Source organism: Talpa europaea, assembly GCF_964194135.1.
Source record: "Talpa europaea genome assembly, chromosome: 11".
Lineage (NCBI taxonomy): Eukaryota > Metazoa > Chordata > Mammalia > Eulipotyphla > Talpidae > Talpa > Talpa europaea.
The window spans coordinates 25,509,712-25,527,301 of record NC_140078.1 but is presented as its reverse complement, the minus strand read 5'-3'; the positions used below and the strand labels follow the sequence as shown (position 1 = coordinate 25,527,301).

Genomic DNA, 17,590 nt, shown 5'->3' with positions numbered 1-17,590 from the left:
TAAATCATTGGCCATGTTTCTCTTTAGAAAAACCCACACGTGCCAAAAACCCGGGCTTCTGGGGAGCCTGGGCACACGCAGCGCATGTTCTAACTTAAGCAACATTGGGTCATCTGTTTATTTTCAGCTGGGCGGTCCGGAAGACGGGGCGGCCGTTGCCAAGGCAACCGACTCCCCGGGCAACGGCAAGACGAGGCGGGAGGAGGCGTGGCCTTGTCGGGCCCGCACAGATAAGAGGCGGCGGAGGCCGCCCGCTGGACCGGCAGGCTTTCTCGCGGCCTGGCGGGGGCGGGGCGGCTCGGCATCTCCGAGTCGGCCAGGAAAGTCCTCTCCCCGCGGGCGAGCGAGACCGCGGCCCCGCGGCCTCCTTCCCCTCAGGCCCCTGGCGGAGAAGCCCCGCTCCGCGCCCCAACATGGCGGGCGGGTGCCGTCGCCCGCTGCTGACGGCGCTTCTGGCCGCCTGGGTCGCGGCGACGGCGGCAGAGGCCGGCCCCGAGCAGGCCGCGGTGCCGGAGGAGGGGAGCCGGGTGCGCCCCATGACCGCCTCTAACTGGACGCTGGTGATGGAGGGCGAGTGGATGCTGAAATTGTGAGTGTGCCCGCCCGCCCCGCCTCGCCACACTGTCCTGGCGGGAGCCGCCCTCTTCGAGCCGCGCGGGCGGCGCGGGACCCCAGGGTGCCTTTCGGCTCGACCTGGGGCCGGGGACCCGCCCTGCTGACAACCTGCCGCGCGGGCTCAGGCAGCCCGCACGGCGCATGCGCGCCCAGCCCGCCGGGATCGTAACTGCGGTGCCAGCGCTTACCCCCTCGCCCCAGCCTCCCCGGCCCCTGCTAGAGTGGGCGGTGTTTCGGGGATGGTGAAGGCCGCTTACCTAGGGAAGGAGGGGAAGCCGAGAATATGTGCAAGAAAATCGCGTGTTTTTCTAAAAAGTGTGTGCCTAGAAAAGGAGGAGCAGCGCTCAGTGACATGTATATACAGCACAAATACTTGCACGGGTATGCTAGGTATTTGTGAATGAATACGTGCAGCGCCATGCAGGGCATAGCAGTTTATGAAAAATATCCTGAGTCTTCATTTTGAAGACCCCGAGATGTCATGAATACAGCGGAAAGATGGTTGTCTTTGAGATGTTAAAAGATTTCAAATAAATGCTGGTAGTGGTTATAATTTTTAGAGGTAGGACTTTCTGGGTAGATATCATAACTGAATTGTGCTGGTATACTAAAGGAAAGGCATTAATAAATGCCCCTTTTGAACAATGGAAGATAGATGGTTATTAGGGTCTTTGCCAAAAGAAGATGGGAAAATGTAGTTTTGAATTAGGAACTGACAAGGAATTTGTTCATTGTGCCTGGAAATTAACTTCTAGGGAGGAAGAGAGCATTTGAAAAGCTGTGTTGACTAGATAGTGGACATTTAAATCTCTGAGATACAGATTGGAGATACTATCATGGTGGGTCTGCATGGAAAATGAAATTTCTGAACAACATCTCCTTAGCCTGTGGTTTCAGGCAATATACATACTTGTACACTGCTAAATGATAATTAATTTTAACTGAGGACACACAAAGGATTGACTCTTTCCTTTGTTTGGCCAAGACTAAATTTTGATTCTTTGAATTTTAGTTGCAAACTGATGCCCATGGACTGTAAGCCTTAGAGATTAGGACCAAAAGTTATGCCACTTAGCAGGTTATAGTGTTCAAAGAACATGATGCACATTATCCCTTCAAACGTGCACTTACCTTTTGGCCACAAAGAAGTGGATAATTTAGACTTCAAAGTAAAATGCCTTTGGTATCATAATAAATCAATGGACTTATTAAAGAGATCTGTAGACATGAAATACTTATTAAAGCACTTCACTACCTTGGATGAAGGTGAGGAAGCCATTTTCCTTTTAAGACAGAAACTTTTAAAGTAAGTGAAGCTTTACTCAGGATTGTCATTTTGTCAGCTACTCCAGAAAGTTTTTTTTCAGTAGGTGCTTACATAATGAAGTTTTTAAAATAAGATTTCTGATTAAAACTAAGTTTGTATGTACAGAGTGAAAGTCAAGCAGAAAAGGCTCATATTTAATGACCTCAACTCCTTTGTAGTTCCTTTTAGAATAGCTATGACTTTTTAAGTTAAAGAACTAAGAACATTAAAGCTCAGCCAGGTGTAAGCCATATTAAATTTATAAGTGAGCAACTATCAACACTCCCATGTTTGGTCATGTTGATGATTCAAATTTTACTTCTTTAATAAATGTATATCTCTAGCCATAATAATCAATTGCTTTAAACCTGCCATGTGTTCATTGTACAGAATTTGTTTGGGCTGTGATGCAAGATGACATTTGTAACATGCAAGTAAGCTGTGAAGACACTTGATCATTTAGTAATTCTCTCTTCATTGAGTACACTTCGGAGGAAGTCAATATGAAGCAAGACTGGAAAGGAAAGAGAATTTAAGCCATTATAAAAACTTTGGCCTGTATACCAGAGCCTGTGCTTACTGGTCCTGAAGATATATTGTGGCTCTTGTCTATTTGTGACACTCTCTCCTCCCTTTGACAAAATATAACACTTTCTAAAGAATAAATACTGGCCTACTAAAATTTTCTAAAAACTCTTTCAACTTACCAATAAGTTATCACATTTTTTCCTGAATATTTAACAGAAAAGCAAAATATCTTAATACAACTTCCCATGTTCATATTTTGTTTAGGTGAACTGGTCATAATAAATGGAGATTATAAGGGGTTTCCAGTCTTCACTAAAGAACAAGCTGGGGGACCTGATAGTACTAAACATTTGTCATTACTTTGAATGGCAGGTCTTTATTTGTACATTTGCTTACATGCTACCAATCTTTAGGGGACTTTTTTCTTTTCATATGAATCTTGTGGAATGCAATTCCTGGTTATATTGGTATCAAAATTTAATTCATATTTAAGGACCTAGCAGTGTTTGCTCTGAGAAACCTTCTATTAGAGAATTTAATTTGTTAAATTTTCTTTGTTTTTCTGTCAGAATTTTGCATCCTTGGATTTGAATTTAGCTTTAAAAAAACACCTGCCTCTTAAAGAGATACCAGTTAAAATATATTTTCAGTCATTCATCATTTGAATTCTAAAACCTTTTTTAAATTCTGAAAATTCTCCCACAAATATTTACTTTTCATTTAAAGCTATGGACTTATTTTATACTTACCTTTTCTCTATTGTTTTATAATTTTTAGCCCTCTCTGCCATTACTCTAAAATTGGCTTACTTATTTCCTCTTAATCGCTGGAGAAACGTTTGTCATTTCTCTAAATTAGGAAGATTATTTAATCTTTAAAATGCCTTCTAATGAGTTCTTCTATTTCTTTGGTTCATACTATTCTTCATTCTGTTTCTTTGTAACCTTTTACTATTTTAAATACTTGTTTGACACTCGGTTATCTGTCCTTGTAAATACTTCTTTTGTTTATTTGAAACACAAAAGTTTGCAATATAATACATTCTGTATTCTGTTCTTGTAGCTTGTTCCCCCCAAAGGAAGTAAGTGGATATTCAAGTAGCTTAATTTTTGTCCTGCCTACTGTTAAACTGATACCTAGGGAGCAGAACATATGTCTTTGGGTTAAATTAAATTACCTTTTCAAAAATCATGTAGGTCTTTTATAAAGCACTCTTTTTCCTGACTTTTCCTGGGATGATCATGTTTAAAAATTGAAGTGAGGGCCTCCCCGGTGGCGCAGTGTTTGAGTGCTGGGTTGCGAAGCTGCCCACAGCCTCTGCAGCGCCGGTTCGTTCCCTGGCCACCGGCGAGGGTCCCACAAAAAAAAAAAAATAAATAAATAATTTCACCACCTCTATTCCCATGCACATTTCCAAATGAAATGTAGCAAAAACCACAATAAGCAATTTTTTTCAACTCTAGGTACTGTTAAGGGGATTTAAAGACATGCAAAATAGAAGCACCTAAACTGTCATAGGAGTATTTATTTCAGATTGTTTCTACAGAGTCTTCTTTGCCCACCTCCTCCTCCTCCTATTTCTGTGGCAGTAAACAATTACAATTTTATATTACATTTTCTGAATGCTTTCTTAATTGATCATTCTAGCAATTTGATGTAGAATTATCATTCTCATTCTTATTAACTAGAGGAGATGAAATTTGAAAAAGGTTAAAGCTTTGGCCAAAGTCAAAACCTTAGTAATGGTAGGCGGGTTCAGAACTAGAACAAATGCAAGTCTGAGCTATAACTGTATAATCAGCAGGGATGAAGGGGTGCTGGGTGAAGGCACTTAATCTTGGAGATTATGTGTTCTCAGCTGGCTAGTACCCTGACCTACATGAGAGGCCTTTACTCTTAAGATTCAGAGGCCCACCCGTGATTATACCATCTCTAGTTTATGCCAGTAAATAGCATTATTGCTATATGCCCATTCTTGACAGTCTTCACTGTTCAAATAGAAGCCCTGTCTTCTCTACATGCCAGTCCCCCCTCCCCCAGTAAATTATATCTCTTTGTGCATTGTTTTTATCTAGCTTCAAACTTATCAGAACTTATAATGATAAATTTATTTATTTATATGCTTGGTACTGTTTTTGTCTGACTCTTCCACTTATGTAAATAGAGGATTAAGTTATTTTTTGTCTTTTTGCTTATCTCCAGAGTGTGAATAACTATCAAGTACTAGGCGTTCAATAAATACTATTTGACTAAATCAATAAATGAATAATAGACTTTAATTGTTCCTTTAACCAAGAGCTTCTTCAAGTATATTACTGAAGGAAACATCTGTGTATATTTACATCTGTGTATATTTTCTTAGGTATTAAGGTTAATCACTATCATCTCCTATTTGTTCATTGATATAATAAACATTTACTGTGGCCCGGGCCCTTTCAGGTTATGTTCTAAGTATGAGCAATGTACTAGTCATTGTTATCATTGAATATTCATTCTAGTGAAAGTAATGAATTCCATTTTCATTTGCAGGTGTCATGGTTTTGTAGAATTATCAATTTTTATTTTTCATCTCCATTTTTGATAACATGTCCTAGAAATGACCTTTTGAAAAATAAGCAGATTTTCAACTCTTGTGTCATTAAGAATTTTTTCACATTTTTCAAAATTTGATGTAAAGACTTGATCTTTAAAGTTTTAACTTGATGTAGTTAAAACATAAAAAAATTACTGAATTAGCAAGTATTTTAAAGACATGTATTGCATTTATCCCCTTAATATGTTGGCTGGAGTTAAGTAATTTAAGTAGATTTTTATAATATGTCCAATCAGTGGCATCCTGAAATTATTCAAAGTGTCCAAAGATTTCTTTTTCCTGAAGTATCTGCTCTTATTTTGTGAGCACTGATTATTCTACTTACTGTGTTTTTTTCTTCTGTGTATTATTATTCAAGAGAGAATGTCTCTCCAGTTTTACTAAGGCATTTTTCTTAATTTTCTAAATTTTAATTTTCTTTTTAATTGTGTTATGTACTAGTTATTTTGAAATTGATTGCCAGCATATGTTAATGTTTGTTCCTAGTATTTTACATTAATTATAGCTCCGTTAGCTCTTTAAGTCTCCATAAGGCATATCTGATCCCAATTCCTTCTTTTTTTAAAAAAAAGATTTAGTTATTTATGCATACAAGAACCAGGGCCAGAGGTGTGGGAGGGTGAGAGGATTCACCAGAGACAGAGTAGGGAACAGAACAGGCAGACTGACTGAAATACACTGCTGAGGGAGCACACGAGGCAGGAGAGGGCTGCTGCACCCTGTGGGTATCTCCCTGGCCAGGAGAGGGCTGCTGCACCCTGTGGGTATCTCCTTGGCGGCAGGGATTGAATTGGCACTGCAGAGGCTGCGGAGAGCTTCACAGCGCTGCGCTCAATCGCCTGTGCCACCAGGGAGGCCCCCAATTCCTTCTAATGTTGTCTTTTCTGTGTTAGTTCCTTTCACTATTGCAGATTATCACAAATTTAGTGTCTTAAAACAACAGAAATGTATTTGCTCACTATTCTGGGGACAAAAATCCAAAATTAACATGTTGATAGGGTTAGTTGCCCTGGAGGCTCTATCAGGGTGTCTGCTCTATGCCTTTCTTAGCTCTGGTTGCAGCCCTTGGTATTCTTGCTTTGTGGCACATAGCAGCAGTCTCTGCAACCATCTTTGTGTGGGCTTCCTCCTGAGTCTCTGTGTTAAAGCTCCCTTTTCTTTACCTTAAGAACACTAGTCATTGCCTTTAGGGCCTATTCTAGATACAGGATGGTCTCATCTCCAGGTCCTTAATTTAATTATGTACTTAAAAGACTCATTCTAAATAAGGTCACATTCACAGGATTGGACCTTAGGACTTGGGCATACCTTTTTAGGAGATCCTATTCAATCCTTTATACTTTCTAAACAGCAGACTTCTTTGGCTTTCTGTTTTAACAACTGCAGATGAAATCCTGGACCACATTAGCACTTTATGGTGTGAATATTTCTGATGTTTTCCAGGACCATGGGAGGGCAACGGGAGGAGGCCTCCTGCTTAGTGCCCAGATGACAGCAGAACCTTCAGATTTTCTTTGTTTCTTTCTTATCCTTTCCTAATCTATTATCCATAGAACTGCTGGGCAGTTTCTCCAAATGTAAATCTGATCATAGTTCTCTTACATCTTTGGTGTTTACAATGAAGCTGTAATTGTAGTCTTAATTCCTTATATAGTTTCGTAAGAGCCTGTGCATGGTGTTTTCATCCTCCTCTCTCAGTACTCTTGTTATAGTGCAGCCCCGATACAAAACGGGGTGCCTGACTGTGGGTCCTCACCCGCACGCTTAAAAGGATTTAATCAATACTCTACTGCAGGCACACGCGAAAGGTTAATAAAAGGTTTATTTACAAGGGAAGGGCATATGAGGAAATGTACAACTCAGGGAGAAGTGTGGGAGACAAAGTTTTAAATGCGTCTTACGGGATCCACCGATCTGGAATCCCAAATGGCACTCTGAGAGCTGGCCGGGAGCCAGGAGCCCTGAAGCCAGGAGGCGAGCGAGAGAGCGAGACCCCCAAGGCCCACGAGTTTGCTTTTTATACCCAACCTGGCTGCTTAACTCCACCCTCAGGTCCCAGCCACCTTCCCTTTGGTGGTGACGGAATTTGTCTTTCCCAATGTTTTGATGGCTTTGATCTGGAGTGGGGGTGGCGTCCACAAAACCTACATGGAATTAGCTCAAGACATCCTTTCCCCCTTACAATTTGAGCCTTCACACACTGTTTACTTGTGAATAGAACATACTTTTTGCTCCCCTTTTAGGGTGTTGTTTCTACTTTAGCTCTTAGCACAGATGTGTTTCTCTGTGGGCCCTTCTGAGATCACCAGGCTTCTGAGTGTCTCCATAGCATCTGTTCTCCACTCTCAGCCATGCCATTTGTTGCCTGGATTGTGGTTACTCCTGTGCTTACTTACCTCTGTTCATGTCTGGATTGTGCACTCCTTGAAGAGAGGAATCACCGCCTCTATCCTGCTCACAGTTGTAGTCAAGCTTCTAGCATAGTACCCAGTTTGTTTATTAAATAAAAAAATAAAGGTAGAAAGTAGAGGTCCGGTTAAATGCCCAGGTGTTTCAACTCCTATTTGAGAAAGTGTCAGAGCAGTTTTAGCCAATAGTTTCACTTTCTTGGGACAGTTTAGATCTGTCACTGATCTTTGGAAGTAACTCACTCTTGGACCCACTAGCAACAGATCTTCTGGGTACTGCTCATCAGATGTAGCCTTGAATGATTGAAACTGATCTGACTAGTTTAGTGAAACTTGTGAAAGTTGTCTTCCTTCAGTGACACATTAAAACCTTTCGCACTGGAAAACCCAAAGCTATCTGGAAAGTGACAAAATTTGGGTGAATAGTAAGAATAAAATTCATATAAAATGAATTACATTGTATTATAATAATACAGTATTTTTATATGATATTTAAAAATGTATTATAATAACTTGTGAAAATCTTTTGAACTTTGGCTGTTTTTTCCCCAGGGGATTGAAATTCATACATTAATTTCTGGAGGGAATTTGTACTTTTGTTTTTTTATGTCAAGTGATTGGAAAACTTGCTTTTATGCTTTCATTTAGTGAAGAGTTAATTTTTTATTTAAATACTCTTTTTCATTTTGTATTGCGGATATTTTTTCCTATCTTTATGCTGATTATCTGTTTTCCCTTTATAGCTATGCCCCGTGGTGTCCATCCTGCCAGCAGACTGATTCAGAATGGGAAACATTTGCAAAGAACGGTGAACTTCTTCAGATTAGTGTGGGAAAGGTAGATGTCATTCAAGAACCAGGTACGGTTAGTGTTGAACATTAATTGCCAAAGTTTGTTAGTTTTTATTTAAATTTTATTAAAGCATATAGAAAAGGTTCCTAGGATATTTATGATGTATGTACTGACCACTTAGAATCAGTAGGTAACATTATAGCATATGCGGATTGTATGTGTATATGTGTACTTACATAGATGTGTATACTTATTTATGTATTTTTTGCTGAGTCATTTGAAAATACATTTCAGACTTTATGACACTTTAATCTTCAATACTTAAGCATATGAATATCTCCTTAATTATTCCCCAAACATCTTTCACAGTTTATTTGAACCAGGAGATCATCAATGTTCATTTACATTTGACTGCTATGTGTTTTTAGTTTCATTCAATATACAACAGTCTTCCACTTTTTTCATGACACTGATCTTCATAAAATAATTGGGCAGGGATTTGCCTAGGTGTTTTTTCTTTTTATTCTGCATTTTCTGTAAATTTGAAGTTCATTCTAGAGACAAGATTGATAATAAACATTTATGGCAAAATATTTCATTGTTGATGCTGAGATTTGATATTACGTTTCATCAAAAGACAAATTCTGTCACTATTATGTTGAGTTTGAGCATTTGATTAAGGTGATGATGTTATAGGGCAGGGAGAGGGGCACCCCAGACCCCACAAACCTGCCTGCTTTTAAGAGGTTCTGCCATCCACCGCATCAACACAAAACATGTAAGACTTTAATGGGAAGGAACTTTAATACAATTAGTAAACAATACAGAAAAGACAAAGAATATAGTTTTCAAATCAAACACTCACAGTTACACATCCCCTCGTGGGTAAAAGTCCACCCAAATGGGATTGGCCCAGAGCAAGGCCCAAAAGTCTAAAGCACCTTCCTGCCGGGACCCACAGAAAAGCATCAGAAACAACCAGACAAGTCTGGGAGGAAAAGAACAAAATCAAAATCAAGTTAAAGCTGCCATTGTTATCCTCCCCGTGGGTCTCTCACCCACATCTATTTCAACCAGTCCACGACCAAAAGGCAAGCGCCGTTTGGTCACATGTCTCTCTGCTCCATGTGCCTCGTCCAGGTCTCCCTCTTGCTCTCCATCCTGCTTCCTTCCTTTCTGGTCTCTGTCTTTTCTCCAGCTTCTTCTCTTCTCTTTAGCTCCACCTTCCTTTGGGTGGGGCAGGGAACCTGGAAATTCCCCTTTTCCTGGCCACCACCCTGTTACAATGATACTAAATTTCTCAATCATAAAGAAAAGATCCTACTTTGTGATTAGCAAGTAATCTGTAGTGTGATACTCTGAGGTTTTAAGACCCATGATATTTTTCCTGAATTGTATATTTTATTGTGGGCTCCAGAATAGTGTAATTCTGTAATTTTGTAATTCTGTCATTCTGTGTATAGTCATAGCTGTTAATGATGTTATTTTTCAAAAGAAAGAAGGAAATACAGGAGACTTGTAAATTCTGAACACAATACATTTTTATTTGTAGTTTAAAAATAGTTTTGTGTGTTACATGTATAAATGAAAAATAAACATTGGACTTTTTAAATATAAACCTCAAATTTGACTGTTTTCAAAATTTGTCATTTTTTCCTATCTACATTCAATTTCTACCTACTTCATTCATTTACAAGGGGAAAAAAGGAAGGTAGGTATGAAAGTGTTTCTATAATAACTGAGTTAAATAACAACACTAAATAATTAAATGCCAATTACTTGGACAACAAAATGGATGGTGTATGTTAAGATCGATGTGTTGATAAACCTATAGGGAGATATTTCTGTTAAAAGCCATGAACATTTGAATCAAAACCACTTTGGTCATCTGCTATTTAGAAATAGACAATTACAGTTATTAGCTCATGGTTTTTGTCTGTTATAATCACTTGTTCTGTTTGGAGGTCAAGTTGTTGCAATTACATTTTTACAGTAAATTTGTTTTTGTCTTTTAGTAGTTTGAATTCAGTGTAATCAGGTGTAAGCCTTGTTAATTACTGGGCACCACATTTTATGAGTGTCTTGGATGCAGCTTGGCCTGTTCACATGTCAGCTATTTGGTATACCTGCCGTGAATTCACAATATGATTTGAATTAAGAGAGTTATACAGCTTTTAATAGATTGATAAATCTACTGTCTGAGTGAATGTAGTTTTTCCATCTAAATTATAGTTGTAAAGCAATTTTTTTCCACTGTGCGTGCATCATATGCTGTTTTGATAATGAAGTGATAGACAAAGTGATTATGATGAAATATTTTAAAAACAAATTCATCATTGGCTCATAGTACTTTTAAAGTAAAACTATATATATATAATTTGAAACATTTATCAAAGAAAAGGTATTCTATAGGGATAATGAAGAAACAGAGTCCAAAAAAGGGAAAGAAATTGTTACATGTATTATAACAATTTTAAATGTAGAGCTCTATAATTTTTTATTTTTTTAAGATTTATTTTATTTATTTAGGCATACAAGAGCTGGGGTACAGGCCAGAAATGTGGAGGGGTGAGAGGATTCACCAGAGAGAGTGGGGAGCCGAACAGGTGGATGTACTGAAATACACTGCTGAGGGGAGCAGCGGCAAGACAAGAGAGGTCTGCTGTGCCATCTATGTTAGCTTACTGGCTGGGGTTCGAACTCATGCTGCAGTGGCTGCTGGCAGCTTCATGGTGCTGAAAATTAATCCCTTGCACCACCAGGGAGGCCTCCGCTACTGGAAAGTTTTGGATAGGGAAATGTTATGAAATGATTCATGCTTTGAAATAATGCGTTTGGCTACTGTGTGAAAAGTGGTCTGTATGAGATCAGAAGTGGAAGCAAGAATATAAGAGGTTAATGCAATAGTCTGTACTAGATAAGTTGGTGACTTGGACTAGTAACAACAATAGTAACTGGTTAAATTTGAGATACAATATTTGGCTGAACATTTCAAAAGAATTTCCTAATGCAGTGGTTATAGCATTTAGTGGAAAAACAGAAGGTGGAAAAGACTGAAGGATGAGCGCTATTGGGACAGGGTTTACGTTGTTTGATAGAAATCCAAATAGACATAAACTAAAGATATACATTTGAGGATCATCATGTAGATGGTATTTGAAACAAGGGGAAGAATTGAGGTTACATAGACAGTATGTGTTGGAGAAGTGTTTTAAGGATTGAGTTTTAGGGAACTCTAACATTTAGAAGAGAAATTTCTGCAGAGTAAAAGGAGAGGCTGATAAAGTAGAGGGGCGATGGGAAAATAGGGGGTCCTAGAAGCCAAATAAAGAGAGGGTATTGTGGGGTTGGTTTCCCCCAAAAAGGGTCAGATAGACTTTTCACAATATGGAAGAGTCAGCCTCTTTGAATAAATGTTACCTTGGTATAGGGAACTAAGGTCAGTGGAGGCCCTGTTGCTCAGGAAGTCCATTACATTTACTTAAAAGAATGCAGATTATCTTTGTTGAAAGATATCTTGTGCTTGTTTTAGTCATTTGGCCTTTAGAAGAAGCAGTTGTTGCTCCCCATCTTATGACCTAGCGTAATGTGTTTGGGTGGAAGGAGGGGTCTCATTCAAGTGTAGTTTATCAATGAACATGTTCTCCCTATCTGAGAATCTTTCAGCCTTTCATGTGGTGTCTCAACCTCCTCTCTCCTTGTTTCTTTAGGTTCCTTAACACAGGATATGTATTGCTGGTTCACCTCATTTACTTCAGAATTATAGCTGTGGAAATTCTCCGTACATGTTATTAATTTTGGCTTTTTTCCCTACTGATCTGTTTGATGTTAATTTGCTTGCCCAGCTTTAGAAGAACCCAGATAAGATGGGGAGTTTTCCCCTGGGTGTTGACAGTGTATTGTGTGGTACTAATACCCTGGCAATCCTCAGGCAGTTTGTTCCTTTTATTGAAAGCTATTTGAGTATTTATCTTTATGAAACCTAACATCCTGAATGAACAGTGGAAAACCAATAAAATGTATTATTTTTCTCTGCAGTTAAGCACTTTACTGGTTATTTCATATACCTATTTATATTTGGTTACAAACCACCATTAGTACATTCTTTCATTAAGACTGCCTTGCCACAGGAGTTCTAGTAGGGTAATTCTATTTCTCTTCCCTGCAAGTAAAATTTAAGAAGGAAAAACAAGAATTTTTTGTGTCCATGCATACTCTTTGGTTAGGCCTATAACTTTTCCTTTGGCATATCTAATAGATTTTAAAAGTATTTTAAACAGAAAATAGGATTTTAAACAAAATAGGATTTCAGAAATATAAAGACTATGGGGATTGTAATCAAACTGCCTTTTTACAGATGAGATGTAGAAGACAGGGAGGGACAGGTCTTAGCTTAGGTTACATTGTATTACCTGTTTAATACTGCATGGGCAGGGTGATGTTTCAGTTGAGTTGAATTTGGGAAATTAAATTTAATGAGTTTGTTCTTGAACCTTCTGTTTCATGAGATGAGATTAGCTGTCAAGGACAGAAAAATAACAGCTGCTTATAGAGCACCCATCATGGGTGACTGCAATTTCATGAGATTAGAGGTAGAACAGACACCCCCTACCATGTCTGTAAATGTGTCATGTTTAAAATCACCAGCTTATTACAGAAATGTATTTAGTTTGCTGTATTTTAGTTAGCATTAATATCATAATTTTATAATTGAAAAATTAGTTTGTTGTGCATTATATTATATTGACAACTTTATTTCAACCTCAAAGGCATGGTTAGTTCTATTTTTTCCCCCATTGTTTCACTTCTGCTTATAATTGTGATAAGCACTTACACCTATATTTTAACTTTATTAACATCTCTAGAAAGAATAAAATATTATTCAGAAAACTTAGGGTTCAGAGAGGTTCAGTAACTTTACCAAGGTAATATAGATAATACATGGTAGAACAAAAGCTGATTGCTATCCCCGTTTTATTAATATTGATCTTAAATAATTTCTACTGTTTTCCACTTCACAATCTACTTTTCTATTATATTTTTTTTCTAATCATTTAATTCTTTTTTAAATGTGCTTAAGATAAGTTTACTAATTAAAAGTTTTTTTTTCCCCCTGCAGTATGGATTAATGTCCCTTTTATGTTGCATGCAATACAATCTTTATTTTAAAGTAGAAACCCTTAAAGACAAGCCAAAAATTTTGGAGACCTTGTGATCAAACTTTATGTCTTTTATTGGAAGACTTAAGAGTGCTTGTAAATGTTGCCCATTTACAACATACATTCTGAAGTTTGTTGCAGTGAACCATTATACAAACCTTGACATGAGCTGCTGCAGTGCTGTTAATAATTCTTTAAGATGCATACCTGTTTGTAAACCCTCTAGCCACAACCTCAAGTGCTTCTCTGTTGTAAAGTTTTAACTTTTCAGGTAATTAAAGTCTTAACACCTCATAGCATCTGTGTTAAAGGAAGAAGATATTTTGGGAGTGCTCACTTGAGACCCAGGGCTTTTTGATGTCTTGCATTCTCTGAGAAGTGACATGTATTTGAGATGTATTTCCAATGGTATCAAATCTTCAAGGGCTTAGTAATGTGTAATGATCAAAAGATTGCTTTGGTTGCTCTTAATTTTATTATTGTTGATTTTACTGAATACATCCTCAGTGATATACAGTATTCCAGATAACAAACCAGAACTCATTTCTGAGTTAAATGCTGTAACATTATTAATATTCTACATGAATTGTCATTTGAAGAAATACTGACAAGAAACAAACATAAAAGCAATCTTGAGGTGCCACAATTAATTGACAGTGATCTTTATTTTAAATAAACTTTAATTGTTGGTCTGGTAAATTGGTACAGTAGTTACAGAAAACCACAGAAATTCTTATCAAGAATTATAAAATTCTTACTCCCTTATACTAACAATTTTGGGACAATTGTGTTAAACTGGCAAGCCTGCACTAGAAAGATGCAGAAAATTTTCAGAGATCTTCCAATTTTGTATTGCTTTTTAAAAATTTTCTCTGGGGTCTCCCCAGTGGCACAGTGATTGAACTCTGGGCTGCGAAGTTGCCTGCAGCTTCTGCAGCGCCGGTTCGATCCCCGGCCATCGGCGAGGGTCCCACATGTCGCGACAGACCTCTCCTGCCGCGCCCGATGTTTCCCCTCAGCAGTGTACTTCGGTCCTTCTGCCTGTTCTGCTCCCTGCTCTGTCTCTGGTGAATTCTCTCACCCTCCCGCGCTTCTGACTGTACCCAGTGCTTGTATAAATAAATAAATAAAAATAAATAAATAAATAAATAAATAATAAAAAATAAAAAATAAAAATTTTCTCTGTATTCATTGACTTTTATGGATTTATTTATAAAAATGTTATCCAAAACAGTGTGTAATTTCCAAAATGCTTAAGACTAAATTTCTTTATTATAACTTACTATAATATTCTACCTTTGAATTAGAATTTAAATATGGAAGGTCATAGCATTTATGTATATATAGTACTAATTAAATGTAAGACAGTGTTTTTGTATGTGCTTAGTAAATGTGAAATCAACTAATACTAAGATAATGCAAGATAGAAATTATGGTCCCCATTTACAAAAGAACTGAAGCCTAGAGAATTTAAATTACTTGTTCTAGATGAAAAATTAGTTCAGACATTTGAAATATTTTTAAGATTTACTCATTTACTTTTTAATTTATTGCCATAGCCAATGATGACCAAGGACAAAAGAGGATTTTGAGGAACAAGTTAAAAATACTGCCTCCAGTAAAACCTAACATTTATTAGAAATCCTGTCTATTCATTCTGATAGAAATAAATCTAACTAGAAACTTGAAGTGATGAGATGCTATTTGTTCATTCCATTTTAAAATGCTACATAAAGTGTAATTGCTACTACTGTAACTCTCCCTAGATAAGTATGTTGGGTGATTGCAAGGATCTATAACTAGGAAAGCTGTAAAATAATGAAGTTGTTTGTGGTAATTATCTTAAACTAAAATCATAATGATTTTTTAGCAAATTGGAGTTGGAAATATTTTAAAGATACCCGTATTCCCTGATAGTGTGAAATTTCAAACAGTGTTAGAGACACTGTAGACAGAGATACTTGTTATGATCCTCAGTTGACTTCTCAGGTTATTTGTATTTTTGTTATTGCCACTATACCCTTTTTTTTAATAGAAATGTTAGTAATAAATGTTTCTTTTTGTGACATTGACTTTTACTACCTTCAGACTGCTGAGCTTTCTTTTAAGTGGCATAGGGATATTTTAGTCTTGTTCTGATGTGAGGAAAAATAGGCAATCCTTGGGGAGGCACACTCATTATTAATCAATAAATTATTTTGCTGAATATTGATTTATAAAATGAGTATAAATACATCATTTATGTGTTTAAAAGTAAAGTTTCAGCATTTCAAATTCCAAATGATCACAGAAATGTAAAATTTGAGCTATTTTCGTTGAAGAGACATTTCATTTTGTACAGATTGTTCTTTGGCGAGAAAGGGGCAAGTGATGAAAAATCTTAAAATATGTCATTTTCCCCTTATGACCAGATTTTTTAGCTTTACTTTCCCCCTCCCCGCCCCCAGACCCAGGCTTACTCACTCACAGTATCCATGTAAATATTTATTTGTAAACTTCTAAAAAGCAGGGATCTTTTCTTCTTTTTTTTTTTAATAGAGGCATTTTTTTTATTTGTTTGTTTTGTTTATACATGCACTTTGTACAGTCAGAAGCGCAGGAGGGTGAGAGAATTCAATAGAGCGAGAGCAGGGAGCAGAGCAGGCAAAAGGACCAAAGTACACTGCTGAGGGGAGCAGCGGGTGGCAGGAGAGGTCTGCGCGCCATGTGGGACCCTCCTCTGGTGGCCGGGGAGCAGCCGGGGATCGAACCGGCACCGCAGAGGCCGCGGGCAGCTTTGCAACCCAGCGCTCTACCGCTGCGCCACCAGGGAGGCCCGGGATCTTTTCTTTACTACTAGCTTTGTTCTGGTTTTTGTTGCTTACCCCTTTTCTTGATATCATTATCTCTGTTTATAGTCATGACTGTGATTATTTGAGTATATCTTGCCCTGTGCCACTAGACTGTAAGTAAACTCTGTGAAAACAAAGATTACACATATTTTTGCTTATTTAATATATCTGTGTTATCTTAATCCCTGGAACAAAATAGGTGCTTAGCAAATATTTATTGAGTGACTAAGGATTTTACTTATCTTTGTCTTCACATATATTTAGTATAGCATTGATGTAGTATATGTCTTCACATATACTTAATATAGCATTAGTGTGTAGTTAAGATTCTGTAAAGGTTTTCTAGGACAAATTGAAAAACTGTTTTCATACAATTCCAAGTGATACATATGTAATGCATTGAAGTTGAGCAAATTCTGTATTAGTGACTAGAAAATGTTAGGTAAATAAAAATGGTTAAAAAGGAAATTTAAGTAAGTAGTAAATATGATTCAATAATTACAATGATTTTGATAATATGGTTATGAAGGCAAGTTCAAAAATGCTTGTTTTAGGATTAAATTAGATACTTGGATTAATCAGAATTTGACTTGTAATCTTTTTATTTATCTTGTAGGTTTGAGTGGCCGCTTCTTTGTCACCACTCTCCCAGCATTTTTTCAGTAAGTTTTAGTAATTTTCTGGTCTTACAATTATTAAAAATCAGTAGATGTGCACCTGTAATTCTAAGTTGGTTTACATAATCGTCACTCATTCAGCTTAACATTTGAAGAGAGAAAGATTGATCTGACCTTAATGATAGTTATTAGAAAAGAGGGATGTCCTGAGCACACTGCAGAGAAACGAACCTAGTTGCAGGTGGTGAATAGGTGAGGAGTAAGTGTCAAAGAAGATTTTTTTGTTGATATAAAAGATAGGATGATTCTTAATAAATAAATAGGAATTGGTTAAGCAGACAAATTGGAGAAATCCTTTCCAGACAGGAGATTTCATGGCAAAGTATAGGAGAAAAGAGATAGCCTGCTAAGAAAGAGCTATAGTTCATTCTCTATAACTGGCCCATAAGGGGTCACTTGGAACATTCTGAGTGATGAGACTAGAGAGAATGAGGTCGCGACAGGGGAAAGAGAAAGGAAAGGATGGATTCTGGAGAGTTGTAGAAAATAGTCATTAGGACTTGGCGACTGATTAACTATAGGGAAGAAAAACTCTATGTGGATCACCAGCAGATAGGCCTAACTAGTAAAAGCTATTGCGAACCATAGAATAAGATGGAGTTTGAAAGATAAAGGCCAGAATGGAGAAGATAGTGTGAAATGCCAATGTTAATTCCAAAAGGAAAAGTTAGTTTGATGTTA

At 37.5% G+C, this 17,590-nt stretch overlaps 1 protein-coding gene across 1 annotated transcript in view; it reads left to right on the top strand.

Moving 5' to 3' along the window:
• Positions 1-413: 413 nt before the first annotated feature.
• The window catches only part of TMX4 (thioredoxin related transmembrane protein 4), a gene marked incomplete at both ends in the record, with an annotated part of 30,184 nt that continues 13,007 nt past the window's right edge, over positions 414-17,590 (top strand). Inside the window, 3 exons of the mRNA XM_084247666.1 lie at positions 414-589; positions 8,194-8,309; positions 16,849-16,894. Of these exons, the coding sequence (XP_084103792.1) occupies positions 414-589; positions 8,194-8,309; positions 16,849-16,894 (338 nt within the window). The remainder of the gene's footprint in view (positions 590-8,193; positions 8,310-16,848; positions 16,895-17,590) is intronic.